This window comes from Sycon ciliatum, chromosome 1 (assembly GCF_964019385.1).
Source record: "Sycon ciliatum chromosome 1, ocSycCili1.1, whole genome shotgun sequence".
Classification (NCBI taxonomy): domain Eukaryota; kingdom Metazoa; phylum Porifera; class Calcarea; order Leucosolenida; family Sycettidae; genus Sycon; species Sycon ciliatum.
In genome coordinates, this window is record NC_088643.1 from 58682369 (window position 1) to 58697546 (window position 15178).

The window sequence follows — 15178 nt, forward strand, 5'->3', positions numbered from 1 at the left end:
CACAACACAAGGCGTGTTTGTTCAGTGCAGATGCTGCATGGCGTGCATGTATTGCACGTTGATATCCAGTAGAATCTACTCGCACGACACTCTGGTACTCGTACACCCTGCATGAATGTGTAGAAAGGCCTGCTCTGCTTGCAGTACCAGCTTGAAGACAAGTAGAGATGATGATACACATGTACCTGAAGTATTAAAGTAGATTTCCTCCGCAGGAATATAAGCAAAAATATATTAAATATCACAACATGCCACCATGGCAATAAAATAATGGAAAAGAGAGCATTGGATGGATTCAACGTTTGCCTGTCTGTATTTGTAGGGAGCCAGACAGTATTCTAGTATTCTAAAGGCGGCAACCGTTGCTTCTAAATTTGGGCCCGAGTTTCAAATAATAGTTATTGGTCTTTGACAATGGGGAGAACATTCTTTACCGACACTACGAGTACACGACTTTGTCTATTGGTGGTCTAAATCTAGAGAGAAGAGGCATAACCAGACATGGTAGAGTTGGACCAAAGACTGATGGTGCTGGCGGATGCAATGGAAAAGCTGACGAGGAGATACCTTTACCACATAGTCACCAAGTGGCTGCAATGGTGCAATTTCCCGGCAGGCTGTTGGTGTAGCACAGCAGTGCATACTGCAGCTGAGCCAGCGGTGCTATGGGCGGTAGTTTACTTTGTGTTTTCAGATACCCAGCTCACCAATCTCTGCAGGAGACAAAGGAACATGAACACACCGATGGCTCGATACGCTGCTCATCATTTGCTCATCATTTTTTGGAAGGCATGTCATTGCACACATGCCAATACAGTAGCGTGCCCACAGACAGAAATTGCGCGGTGTGCACATGTGGTGACACGACAGCTTCTTTTCACAACCGCTTCACAGAACGTCTTCACATCGGGTCCACGGCTGTCAAAGCAAGACTTCAGCATTGATTATGTTGAATTAATGTCAATAGCAACCGGCACTCTTTGTAAACTTCACTGAAGCATGCAGCAGGTGATACGTGATACGTGCACCCTGTTCAACCAATGCAAATGGGCAAGTAATGAGAGACATGCAGGTGTACCTGAATTCCGCCGACCACTCGGCAACAGTACTTCTCAACAAACTCGGGTGTTAGGGCATTGTCCAGAGGGAGACCATCGGTCTGACTGGCACCAAGAGCGTCAGCACCTGAACACAAGCAACAACACACGGACGGAACAGGAAAGCTGATGTCGACTGCAGTCCACCGTGTTTGTCCTAAAAGCGATGTCATTTCCGTTTACATACTCCATCAAATGAACAGGAGCTACTGGCTTGGAACTTACAACATTAGCATGACCATAGATATTGTAGTCCATTGCACTGAAATCACACTACATAAACGAGTCTCATGATAGAGGTTAGAGTGAACATGCCATCTGAAAGACGTTGATGTTTCAGCACATCCCGTTGCCTACTATACTGGCTCTCACAATGACATCATTATGGTAGCACACTCTGTGACACCATTGCATATTCACCCACCACTGTGCGTCAACAGCAAAACTACTCAGACCACACTACGGTCCCAGTGGTGGTGCTGCTCGGCTAACAGAAATACTAGTACACTGTAACACTGTACTTCGAAGTAGTAATAAATTAAATTTAAATTTAAATTTAAAAATATATTATACTACATGTACTGTCTGAATATGCCACAAAGAAGCCAAGTCTATACTTCCAAATCTATACTGGTAATTCAGAACATTATTGTTGATTCTCATCGACGGGGTTTTCAGGTAATCATCGCCCATATTCATGTAGCACTTTGTCATGGTCATGTTCACCCACCATTGAAGTCTGTGAAGGACAGACGCGCCGAGAGCTCCTGCTCCGGCCTAAGAAGACCAGGAGATCCAGACAACAGCTACGGAGAAAGAAAGATAAAGGGCAGAGGACATGGTGCTGTTGCTTCATTACAAGCCTGCAAGGTGTAGATTTCTGCCAGAACAGAGAAGGTGTCACTGTGGCTCGGTGTACTACAAAGGATCTCTCTCTTTCTCTTTCTCTCTCTCTCTCTCTCTCTCTCTCTCTCTCTTTCTCTCTCTCTCTTCCCCCCCCCCCCCCCCCCGCCTCCTTCCCGTGAACGAACCGCTTTTGACACTCACTATTTCCCCTACTAAACTGGCAGCCTGGCTCCACTAATAAGCGCAGTCAGATTTCAAGGTTAAGCAATGAGGCAAATGTGCACAGTCCAAACCACTTCTTCATTCTCTTACCGCAACCTGAACGTCATCCAGTATTCGTGCAAACAAATCATCGGCCGTCTTCATACCCATTCGGGCCATATGCGGCCGCAAGATCTGAAACAGAAACAGGGCCATAATTCAGATGGTATCTGCAGGAGGCATACTGTATGCATGTTTCCCTAGTCCCCATGTTAACAACTCACTCTTGAGGTGCCACAACACTACTGGATCTATATAGAAAGTAGTCAACGCAAGTAAGCGGAAGATACAAATACAGGCATGCTTCTGTCTCCAGCGAATTCCAGCTAATGCATTGGAAATTGGGAATAGCTATCATCTTCTGTACATTGGAACCTGGTCAATACTTCATAGCGCATCAGTGGCCATAGTCTGATTTGCTGATGATCTGCTCAGCCTGCCTCACCTCAAAATCTACAAAGAGGTAGAATCCGCCGACAGGAGCTATGCACTTCAGGCCACACTTGGTCAGCTCACTGTTGCAGGACAACAATTTTAATCATGGTGATAAAGAATAACATTAATTTCAGACGGTCAACAGTTTGCAGGGCTCTCCAACTTGACTCGTGCGCAAAACAACTGTGATGAAGACTTCAGAACGGTATGTAAGTGTGGCAGGCTGACACAGATAGACAGCCGCGTCAGTAGCAACGTACACACAAGTATATTGAAGAGCAAAGCATCCATCACCTTGAGTGGCACAATAGCCAGTATACTTGAGTACTACATGTACATGCGCTGCTGGTCATTGCAAGTTGCCGGTTCAACCGTGCAGCTGCACTCTGATAGGCTTCACCCCCCCCCCCCCCCACACACACACAGACCCACACACACACACAGACCCACACACAGACTCACACACACACACACACACACACACACACACACCCACACACATACACACACACACACACACCCGGGTGTGTACCTGAACGCACTCAGCGCTGCTATGGTCTGTGCGGGGGGGGGGGGGGGGTATCAGGACTGAGGGAGGGGGGGGGGGGGTGACGGCAGAACCGGTCCGGCTAGTCAGGCCATAGCCAGACCAATACTTAGGCCACCAACGCTGCGTGGTAACTGCTGAGGAGGTCATGTGTACGTGCCATATCGAACACAAACTATGAAAGACTGGTATCGAGCCGGTCCTGGGTATGTGGATTTTACAGCCGCCAGCCCACTCCATGACTGTTACTGTACAAACAACACATCGGTAGTTGTCATTAGTGATCACTCTAGCTCTCACCTTCTAGAATACTTTGCAACAGCAGCAAGTATGCGGGTGCAATGACGGCTGTACTCTTGTGATGCAGGGATGTTGCGATATATCTACACCGCGGAGAAACAATTGGCAAGAGACAGCTCAATAGCCAAACACGCACCTTCTACGCCATACCGGTAGCTTAGTGCCCGGCGCCCGGCCATTAGTGTTAGTGATTCATTTAAAAAGTTTTACTGTTTTCAGTTTTCACCCTGATGATGGGCCAAGGCGGAATATGTGGTGAGTTGAGCGGGAACCCTCATCCTGACTAGCAAGTAGTGTAAGTTAACATAAAAATAGACACTCATACAAACTCTGGTTGGCTTTCACTGGGTGAAGAGCACAGGAACGTTATGTTTCGAACTAAAGTTTTAGCAAGGATACTAGATTGTGCACTTTCAGCCTCTGTTGTGTAAGCACCGAAAGGAAGTCCCTACTATTGTAGGCCCTAACTAAAGGTCTAGACATGACTTTTAATTCAACAAAAAATGCAGTGCCGAAAAGTCAGGCTTCTTGAAGTTCTACTCCATTGGCAATTTCGGGAGTAAATTTCACTGGCTGTCTGTAACACAAGCATACATTGTGACATTCCACCCTGAGTGGTGGGTCACTGCCTGTGGGTTACTGACCTGCACAGCTGCATGCTGTATGGGTGCACTGGCAGATGTGTATGTGTGGCTGGCTGCGCTGGCAACGGCCAAGCACAATGCAGACAGCTGACTTGGATACGCACTGTAGCCCAGCTGCAGAACGAGTCAGAAATAGCGGCACAGGTTATACACCACTGATGTACACATGAATGATGGGACGATTTAAGAAAGCTGAGAAGGACTTCATGAGGTGTTGTTACGATGCACTTTGCAACTGGATAGTTGAAACAAATAAATGATGAGACGGACAGACGGACGGACGTGTGGATGGACAGATAGGTGGACGGATTGTAGTGTGGAACGACAGAATATGAATGAAAGAGCCAGGAATAGCTACAGGAGTTATTGGAATAAGCTCAAAATCACTGGCAAAGTATACTTACCCGCCAGCCACCAGCACTAGCCCACTTTGATAATCCTGAGCTGAGTATTGTACGTTCGGGACAGAACTGCAGGGATACACATTCAGACAGCAAGACTGAGATTTAGCGCCGCCTGCTTGGCAGCAAATCCATCATCAGTACAGTTGTGGCAAGTGAAATCTGACACTTGCCATAGGGGACAGCGCCTCAAAGTGGACATCAATGATGTAATGCACTGCACCTGATTCACAGTGTACAATAGACCCGTATGCATCCCAAACAGATCGAAAGGTCACAGCGTAGATACACACAGTTCGCAAACACGGTACACATAAGGAGTATTGGTATCCAATCCTCATTCATTTTTGCCAGCATCGTTTGAACCTTGACTGTGAACATGGTGAAAGAACACGAGTTCTGTGATGAGGCAGATAAAAGTTGTATGTAACACATGTACTACGTATGCAGGGGCTGCAGGATGCATGGTGCAGTCCCTTATGCCAAGTGTCGGATTTCACTTGCCACGACTGTAATATGTACTTCGAGTAGTGTATGACTGTACAAACCATGAGAGCCAGCCGCTGAAGAACTCAACGCTGAAAGCTGTTGGATCAGCGTAAGCACAGTTGTTGCCAAAGGAAATCTGATCTTGCGCTCTGACACAGTGCCATGCCAAGTACAGTACAAACCGACACGGCCTTCGTTAAAAATTCGACTCATAATGTGTATTATCAGTCATGAAGGGTTATTGAGTGATTGCGACAGAAGAGACTCTATCTAGCACTCATACCTTAGCTAGAGATACATGATCCCTGCTGTACGTCAAGTGACCATAGATCTCATCCGACAGGACAATGATGTTGTGTTCTCGCAGTACCGGCCTAGTGAGTGGTCACACCGACAACAGCAATGACGACATCACATCCAAGGAAACCCCGAAATGAAAACAGCCTAAGTCAATCTTCAATGGTCATTCTTCTTGGCGAAGCACATGCATTGCCTTGTTCCACTCGCTGATACTAACACACATGATAGCACGGCGAAGTACATGATTGTGCTAGTGTTATCCATTGAACATTTCCCTTCACTGACTGAGTAAGACTAGCAATGTGACTGAAGACTAGCAATGTGAAATCTTACACCAGTGACTGTAGATGATCCCTTGAGTAGCCTGCACCGGCTGAGGATCCACAGAAATAACACACGCACGCACGCACACACGCACGCACGCACACACACACACACACACAATTCTAACTGTGACTCGAAAGTTATTTTAAAGCCCTCTACTAATACCAAGGGCACACGATGTCCAGAATGCAATCTAGGCTTCACTCCGAATATTGCTGGACAAGATCTGTGCACACTCAGCAAGCAGTTCACCTGGTTCTGTGACCGCCCCAGGGGCTGAAAATTGATCTTCAAAGATAAAGACAGGTGATCCGGGCTTTCTACGATAAGTCAAATTACATTGGATGAATATTGAGCGGTACTGGTATGTTCTGCAGCTACCAGCAGAACTCAAGTAATAGCGCAGGGAAACCTGATGGATATGGCCTACTTCCGTATATGGTGCAACTCCTGCACCCCGTATGCACGTGCCTAGACTAGACCTCCTGCTTCCGTAGGCGCTCGTACACACTTTCCTTTTGTGTTCGTACACACGTCCCTTTTGTGTTCGTACACACGTCCCTTTTGTGTTCGCACACTGCTTTGGAATGGAGTTCTTCTTTTGTTGTCCTCCTTGCTTGTTGTGAATAAACTCTGTCTGACACGACATAACCATGCCGCTAACGTAACCTCAACTTTTCTACGGGTGAAGAGACACCAACGTGTACCGAGGCAATCCGCAAGCACTCAGACAGACTTGCTGACAATGGCAAGATCCGAGTCGGCAATGAGCCGCGTCTTCCTTTCCAAACGCGTACAGTATGGGCAAATACAGCTCGGCACAGAGTACTTACTGGGATTGTCGGGATTGCAAAAGATCAACAGCTTGTTCTTGCTACTGCACTTATTCAACACAGTCTGTACCGGACATGATGGACACATAAGGACATACATGTAGATATACCCACTGTCCCAGGCATGGTTTTAGTGTGTGATAGCACTTCAAGTACCCGTAAGTTACTTGGTTACAATTACCTGTGCGTGTACTTCAGGTGCTAGTGCATAGCCGCTAGTGCATAGCCGCTAGTGTCTGATCACGGTAAGAGACATTTGATAGAATGATGGAGCAAAACCCCTGATTCCCCTGATTCCCCTGATTCCCCATTGAAACATCACATTATACAGGATATACGTAGAGTGCAGGCGCAGCCTAGCCTCAGACCATGATGCTCAGCTCCTGCAGATTGGGTCTTTGCTGCACTGCTAGACGATCTTGAGCTGAGCCAGTACACACTGTTGTTGCGGCGGCGTACTGCACTCTGCAGGCCTTTCAACCCTTTAGTAGTCGTATCCGCGTGGGCAGTGGATGCCTTTGTTGCAGGATGGGGGGGGGGGGGGCAGTGGCTCTATCGAGTGCTGTTCGTAACAGAGCTGGCTGGAGCTTGCTTTCTGGTTCTTGTTGCTTTTATTTTACTTCGCGAGGCCAAATGGGCAATGGTGCCCATTTCTATGGAAGCGAATTTCAAAGCGGGAGAGAGCGAGCGAGCAAGGGGGGGGAGAGTGAGAGAGAGTGTGTGTGTGTGTTTGCTTCTTGCTCGAGGACACCTGACGTCTTTAGTGAGGCCTACAGTGGGGGGGGGGGGGGGGGGAGGGGAGGGCTATGATGATGATAACTCTGTTTCTGAATCGGGGTTAAACGTACAGTCCCTTCAAGTCTCACTAACAAAAACTCTGCAAAACGTATCTCCATCGTACCTGGGCCAGAATCTCCGGAGTGACACGCCATTCATCTCCTACGCTTAGTTCCATTACAACTGGTTCATGACCAGCCAGTACAGCCTGTGGCTTGTAAGTCACCCAGGCTGGGGAAGGCAAAATAATGTCTGGAAAAAGGGAAAAAAGAAGAAAAGAAGACATAATTATTTTCCAAAAATCGCAGGGTAGGAGGGGGCAGGATTTACAGCACTCAGTGGATCACCCATGCAACCATGGCAACTGAACTTGCTGCTAAAGTTCCGAGCAATGAGGCAAAGCTTAAACACTTGTCCACCTGAAGGTTCAGGGCAAAGACGTTGCCGTGCATTTCTGTGCCTTTTCATGACCACACAGAAGAGAGAGAGAGAGAGAGAGAGAGAGAGAGAGAGAGAGAGAGAGAGAGAGAGAGAGAGAGAGAGAGAGAGAGAGAGAGAGAGAGAGAGAGAGAGAGAGAGAGAGACGAGGTAGAGAGAGGGGGTAGGGGGTGGGGGGGGGGGGGGGTGGGGGGTTGAAGAGAAGGTAGTACATGTATGCATATACTGCTTACCACCATCGAAGACGGCCATGAGCAGGAAGATCAATTCCTTGGAGCCCGGTCCCACGATCATGTTATCTGGGTCAAACTCCAGTTCATCCTGAGCAGCATGATACTTGACTATAGCCTCTCGAAGTGGACGAATGCCTTTTAAGAGAACGAACACACGCACAGCAATGGTGACCTGGCAGTTTTTTTTAATTAGCCCAGTATGCACACCTGCCCCGCCTGAATGGGTCGCTTCCTTTGAACAAAGAAAAGAAGGAAACTGCTATGTCCATACCGATAACCAGGGAAACTGGGTTATGTGTGCTGATGCTCGTGTTCTAGCTACACCGCACATTGCATGCTACATTCTATGCGATATGAACTGAGGCTACCTGAGAAGTAATTAAGTGTTTAAAAGCTACACCAGCCCATGGCCGGGCTGCCACTGAAATGTTCCTACAAATGATGCAGGTCACACATGGTCCTGTATCATTTTTATCACGAGCGGCAGCTACTGATGTGTCACGGATCAGCAGTACAGCTCAATCACCTCGCACTGGTTCATACTGCGTCACGTGAGCATTCTCCTGCAGTGCCTTCACCGCCAAGTCCATGGGCGGAAACGGAGCCTGGCCAAAGGCTAGATTTATGATGTCATGGCCGGATGCAATTAGTGCCTGCACTCTCTCATTCAGTGCCAGGTTCTCTGCACCGGTACCGCTGCTTCTGTTGCCCCGCACTAGACTCTGAGGTACGTGATCCATTCTCCTGAACACCGTGGAAAGAAGGAGCAACAGAACACGAGTCATGTGAGCATGAACATCTGCAGGTCACTGTAATTTCACAAATTTTCGGTGTACTTTTATTTTCGGTACTTTCGGCGCGTCTGTTTCACACCTAAAATTTCAATACACCGAACAAACACTAACACACATAATCCAATAGGGAACTGCTTCTCTGTACCGAACATTTCTGTTTACCTAACCTAGCCTGTTGCCCTCATACCGAAAATATTGAGCACCGAAAATTTCTGAAATTAGAGTACTTTGACCAGGGGATAAGGTGAGTGGAGGGATGGGTGGGGGGGGGGGGGCTAGGGGGAGAGGTGGAACAGCGCTACTTGAAATTAGCCATAGTGCTGCGCTGGGTGTAAGCCAGTAGCACACACCGGCACAGATTGCATGCACCACACAACGGCTATCAGCCAGAATCATGGCACGTAGATGTACATGGGGTGTGCGAGAGTGCTGTGGAATGGGGACTGCACTTGGGACGAGCGACCTCCAAAGTATAGTAAATGGGAAACAATATATTTCAGTGTTGGCATGCACGGGCACGTGGTCCTTAAAAACGCAAGTGATCTATGAAACCAGCCGGGTGATCCTTGTACATTCCATGCCGCATTTGGTGCCACCGACCGGTGGTCTTTCAAACCAGGTGGTCACCGTTCACCGAGTTTCACCCACATGTTTCATAACACCTTTCTTGCCACAATTATCAATCACCGGGGGACGTATCCATACATCTTCGCTGAGCACTCTCCAAGCGGTCTCTGACGTATCCATACATCTTCACTGAGCACTCTCCAAGCGGTCTCTGACGTATCCATACATCTCCATTGAGCACTACTGTAAGACATGTTATTATAACGAGTCGCAAATTTAACGATTGTCCAAAATTCATAGGTTAACGAGAAGATATGTTTAAAACGATCTTGCAGTATTCTGCCATATCCACACACAGCATATATGAAGCAGTACGGCCTCAACGGATCTTATTATAACGAAGAAATGTCATCCGTTAAAACGTTAGATTTGCTTCCTCGTTATATATACATGTCTTACAGTATCCAAGCGGTCTCTGACGTATCCATACATCTTCACTGAGCACTCTCCAAGCGGTCTCTGGGCTACACTAATCCGGCACTGAAATGAAAATAAAATCATCCGTCGATGTATGGATAATTGGATATAAAGGATGTCTACAGTGGAGTCTGCACATGCTGAGAAATCAGTGGAAATGACCAAAGTAACGTAATCATTTCCGAGCAACTAGTTAAACCTTAACCGCTTCAACTTCATATAGACATAAAGGTGCGATCCTGTACCCGCAAATGCACATGTACATTTTGTGTACGAATTCCGATTCCGTAGAACGCAATGGGTGGCCCAGTTAAATTACCTTCTAGCTGAAACTGACAATGCTCTGCAGGCCGAAGTTGCCCGACAGCATCCAGTCCACTGCGGCAATGCTGCGTGCGCACGCCACATGAGGGTAGGAGCTTGACTAGGGCTGCGGCATAAGAGCATTGACACCGTACAACAGTTACTGTACACATCTACCGTGCTTGCTGCAGTGCGGGGAACCGGCAATGGAAGGCCTACCAGTACTTTGGTATAAGGTTATTCTAAAACCGCAACGTGGCCATATAGTGTACTTCAAGTGCCGGCATGGAATCGAAAGTGACAGATCTTCCTGAATCGACATTGGAACGAAGTCTTTATGCCACGATCGAATGATGCAGAATTGGCGATAGAAGGCTATAGAGGAAATACCGTATTTTCTGGAGTACAAGCCACACTCAGATTTTTGTAACGTACAGACATCTACCCTGTTTATCAATGTAAATTCGACCAAAAAGAATGATGAAAAAAATACTTGGAAAACAAATAATGCCTTTTCCAAATGTTGTTTTGCACTGTGACTTCTGAATCATCGTAAAGGTGTTTTTTTTCTCAGTTTGAATAACACGTATAACCTGTACTGCATGTATGTAAAGACCAAGCATGACGAGGGACCTAAGCTGGCAGCTTTCCTCTCCTGATCTACGGTGATATTTTTATAACGCGCCGGGGAATTTTATGGGACATTGCATCAGGGTTCTAGCCAGGCCAAACTGTGTGTGTGTGGGGAGGGGGGGGTAGGGGAAACAAATACTAGTAGTTTGCCCATTTTGTCCATGTTCCACTATTGCCTTGTCACAAAAATGTATCACCCAGAGCGATAAATTTGTGGCCGCATGTTTCGCTGTGTGAACTGAAAAACACAAGAATCATAAATGAGTGGGGTGGTGCGCCATCACAGTAGGGAGGGGGAGGGGGGGGGGGGCTGCGCCCCTACCCCCCCCCCCCCCCTGGCTAGAACCCTATTGTACGATTTACATGTACAGTGCAGGGGGTCATAAAATACCGGTATTTTACGACTCCCTGGTACAATGTACATGTATGTGTTGCTCATACATGAGATACAACTTTTGGTCGCTCATGTGAGCAGTCACATGCCGTGCGCCAGCCCGGGATACACCCCCCCCCCCCTCCCCCACACCACCACCACCACACACACACACCGTCGCACTTGAAGATACAAAGTAAACCGCCATGAACCCTGCCGGACTACACCGAATGCCACAACGGAACGTCTTTTTGCATAGTTTGGGAAATCAAATTGCTTCTTTAGTGCTGGACCAGGGAGATATTTTACGACTCCCTGTGCTGGACCGATTTTCACAGACTCGTGCTCGTACTTTGGAAACATTACAATGTAGTGCATGTACGGTAATAACTTGTGTTCTTGTGTGCTTTTGTGTTCAATCTTACATCTCAAGTTGAGTGGTCTATTTATTTCTGAATTTGGGTTGACTCATACTTCATGTTTTCACGCAATTGGCCCAATTGGTGCTGTGAGTAAACCCGTTCTCAAAAATAACACCATAGTGTATAGTAGACTCTACCGGTGTCTGCTGTAGGAAGTTGTTAAAGCCAACTGGGCACACGTGTACCTGGCACAACTGTTGCAACTGGGTCAGAGAGAGAGGTGATTCATGTGTGCCAACTGCAGGTACAGTGCTGCTCAATGAAATCCAGTCGCGCCGTCACTCAAGTTTGCACCTTGCATCATTGCACAGCCCAGTGTTCGCAGGTCTAGGGCTGCGCAACGCCCGGCGCATGCTTGAGTGACGCGACTGGATTTCATTGAGCAGCACTGTACATCAGGGGGCCGTAACTATTTAGGACTCCCCGATGGGCACTAGTATGTATTCCCAACCTGGTCACACGTGACCCGATATTCTTTTTCCAAGTGGGTCCGAGTACCCCCCCCCCCCCAACGGGTCGCTGACCCGGCTCTGGAGCAGACACTGCATGCAACATGTTGATGCTACTTGCTAGCTGTGGGCAGTGTACCCGGAATGTAGCCATGGACATTCTGTAATAAATGAAGTAAGTTCAAACGTTCCCAGAATAGTTGTCATACGAGCTACTTTGTAGTGACTTACCATGTACCAAGAGACTTGTCCTCGCCAACTGCAGTAGCAGTGAACTTCAGAAGGTAGAATACGAAGATTTTTAGTGTAGGCACTGACTCGGTGCGAGCACTGGTACTGGTATGGTCTGTGCAGTAATACTAACGACGTTATACCGGGGATGCAGCCGTGGACTAGGCCGCTATTCAAAGGCTATTCTGTGAATATTCAGAGTATTACGGGTACTGGTACCGTCGTACGATCGTGTCCGAGACTCCGAGTTCGCCTGACGCTGCGCCTTGATATGCATGGTTGCTCGGCAGCGCAGGTAGATCTACGAGGAGGGTTGATGTAATAGGGTGCAGTGCAGTACACTGAGATGAGTGTGACAACGATAGACAAAGACATGACTGTAACTACACACGTACACGTACACAAGTCACAATACAACAATTTACTGTACACACCTCAAACCAAATCAGCTCAGGACCTAGATTAGATCAAATCAAAGGAAATGTCATTTTCGTCAAGTAGACTACAGTACAGGTATGGCGGTATGCGGTAGATATACAATCAATACTATTCATCTAGCTCTACAATAGACTACATCCTAGCTGGCTCGAAAAAAATAATCACTACGACTACGACTCACGAGGACATCGACACTGCACGTGACATCCGAGTCTGTGACTCTCGAATCGATATCTCAGTGAGTTGGATCGGCGCACGTGCACCGCTGCTGTATGTCATAGTACTATCGCCGGGATAACCGGTACCGATCCGCGCCGGTATCGTATGCAGGCGGACTACAAACTAGACTCCGGATCGGAGGAGGATCGTCGTAGCTCTGGCGCCTCGGCATACAGACTGTCACTGACTGTAGTGTAGTGACTGTCACATCATTGTCTGTATTGTCATCATGATCATAGACCACCTTTGTAGACAGTCCGGGTGTAAGTGTAGACGTCTACCTGGTCTACGATACGATCCACGAGGGTGTTACATTATACAGCTGTATCATATTATGATATTACTACTAGTATATTACTCGTCATGGACTAGCCTAAACTTAACTAGCGCTGGTCATGTAGCAGGCTACGGTCATGGGGATATGGTCAGCGTGACCTTTACTACTAACTGTTTACTTCGTTCCGTAGCCGCTTGGAATGAAAGCTCTCAATGAGTAGGCAGACTCTTGCACGTTTGTGACATGGTTATTCTAGAGGCACCTCAGACAGTTCCCTTCGCCGGCGTTGACCTTCATATCAGGCGTTGACCTTCATCTCAGGCGTTGACCTTCATATCAGGCGTTGACCTTCAATGGCTTCATATCAGGCGAATCAGGGTACTACCCGGGTACTGTGCTTGTCCTGGCCTTGGCTCCTCGTCTTGCCAAGGTCAGGACCCACTACTAACGTTACAACATTACAAGTAGTGTAGCCTGTAGGCTTCATGGTAGGGGGCAGCGCACACGCCAGGAATTTACGCCTTGCACCATGAACGGCGATGTGATGCTTTGCACTTGATCCAATACATGCAGTGATCATCAGCCATGTACATGTACAATTATGTACAGTGTACATGCCGGTTTGCCAACCGGTTCAACATGACTGATCTCAACAAAAGCATGGCATGTTGTACTTTCGTCGGACGTGTGTATTGTGTCCGTAGTCTGTCGTTGTATTGTGGATTGCAGTGGCCCCTCGACTACGATGCAATCCAGTACCAGTCACTGAGTCAGGGCAAGCTACAGATATGCACGTGTGTGACTTGGAATGACAATCGTCACAGTGTGCTTGCCAGGGAGTATGACTCCTTGGCCTTGGGCCTGGTGCTTGCCAGCTCTCACCGTTGCCGGTAGCCAGGCTGCACTAATCACTTGCCTTTAGCCAATGGCCCATGATTCCTCGCTCCACGGGCCCACCGTTCCCGGACGGCCTGAGTCCTGCCCAGGCCAGCCAGGGAGAAGCCAGCACATCGCTCCGAGCAGGCTGGCAAGTGCGGACGGGACGGAACAACTGAACGATCATCCCGGGAAACACGAGCAAAGAAAGCTTGGGCTATGACTCGTATGAGCTCGTACTTTGTAGCTTGCCAAGCATTGCCACACTGGACACATTTCCCGTGTAGATACATGTAGTGCCTGTACTATTTAGCCTAGGTGAAAGGCAAACACTGCTCTGGCGGCAGCAGTGCCATAGCGGGCATAGGGAATTCGAGTCTGCGGTCACAGGTACATGTACATGTACATGGCGTCATGAGTAGGCCTTTGCGGATAATGCCGGCAGAAAAATTGGCAGAACTCGGTACTTTTTCTGGTAAGCCGGTTTCATGCATGTTTGGTATGTGGATAAAGAAATGGAGCAGAATTCGAGGAATTGCCCGCCAAAAGGTTTGTATGGTTCTGCCAATTTCACTGCTTTTCGAGCAGAATCTGCCACCTTGTCGAGCATCATAGTCAGGCGCGTGCACCGTATGAGTTTTTTGGTGTCTGGAAACCACCTTTTTTCGGGCAATCTTGCCAAAGGAAAAGCGTGCCTACGCTCGTACTGGATTGGTTATTCTGCATACACGTCGATCGACGGGCAGTTTACAGTACAGTGACTATGTCCTTATTTCGAAGTGAGAGAGAGTTGCTTTGCATGCAGTTCAAAATACATTATTCTCTCTTTCTTCAGTGGAGAGTAGCCACAGAGAGATCGATCTCTAGGCTAGCTCCGGTTCGCTCCTGGATTGGCGATGACGTTCAAGAAATCCGTTTTGCCTCGAAATTTGAGTCAAGCATGCGCGATGCAAGTCAGTTCAAGGATATGATTGACGATATCTCCTTCCAAACTGTTGACTCAAATCAAGATGATAGCCTTTCGTTCTCGCTCATGTGCGCAGCAGAGATGTTCGTCAAAAACGTTGTCGACTGGAAGACGTAAAAATGTGCGTCCATGATCCACTTGAGCTGCTTCAGAACGAAGCGCTGCTCGGGCCGCGACTCAAGGACGCGGGGCTTCGCTTTTCTCCCGCGAGCTTCCATCGAAGCAAG

The 15178-nt window shown here is 47.9% G+C and overlaps 1 protein-coding gene across 2 annotated transcripts; it reads right to left on the reverse strand.

Annotated features, from left to right (window-relative positions):
- Positions 1-92: 92 nt before the first annotated feature.
- LOC135804600 (aspartate aminotransferase-like) lies at positions 93-12572 on the reverse strand. 2 transcript variants are annotated; one of them, XM_065318503.1, is made up of 16 exons: positions 12175-12572; positions 10083-10193; positions 8452-8669; positions 7926-8060; positions 7379-7506; positions 6478-6541; positions 5654-5693; positions 5304-5394; positions 4535-4600; positions 4131-4244; positions 3487-3569; positions 2650-2719; positions 2256-2339; positions 1828-1903; positions 1079-1185; positions 93-713 (listed from the first exon to the last, which is right to left on the reverse strand). In XM_065318503.1, the coding sequence occupies exons 2-16, from the start codon at positions 10169-10171 to the stop codon at positions 678-680; spliced, it is 1401 nt and encodes a 466-aa protein (XP_065174575.1). In that variant the 5' UTR covers positions 10172-10193; positions 12175-12572; the 3' UTR covers positions 93-677. The 2 variants fall into 2 exon arrangements, with proteins under 2 accessions (XP_065174575.1, XP_065174576.1); XM_065318504.1 differs by lacking the exon at positions 10083-10193 and having other exon boundaries at positions 12175-12571.
- Positions 12573-15178: the final 2606 nt, after the last annotated feature.

Coding starts and splice junctions, on each gene's coding strand:
- LOC135804600 (XM_065318503.1), bottom strand. CDS start 10,171: ATGTGGCGTGCGCACGCAGCATTGCCGCAGTGGACTGGATGCTGTCGG. Junction 3,570..4,130: donor TACAGCATGCAGCTGTGCAG/GTCAGTAACCCA, acceptor TCCGCGGTGTAG/ATATATCGCAACATCCCTGC. Junction 2,340..2,649: donor ACCTCTTTGTAGATTTTGAG/GTGAGGCAGGCT, acceptor TTTCTGTTTCAG/ATCTTGCGGCCGCATATGGC.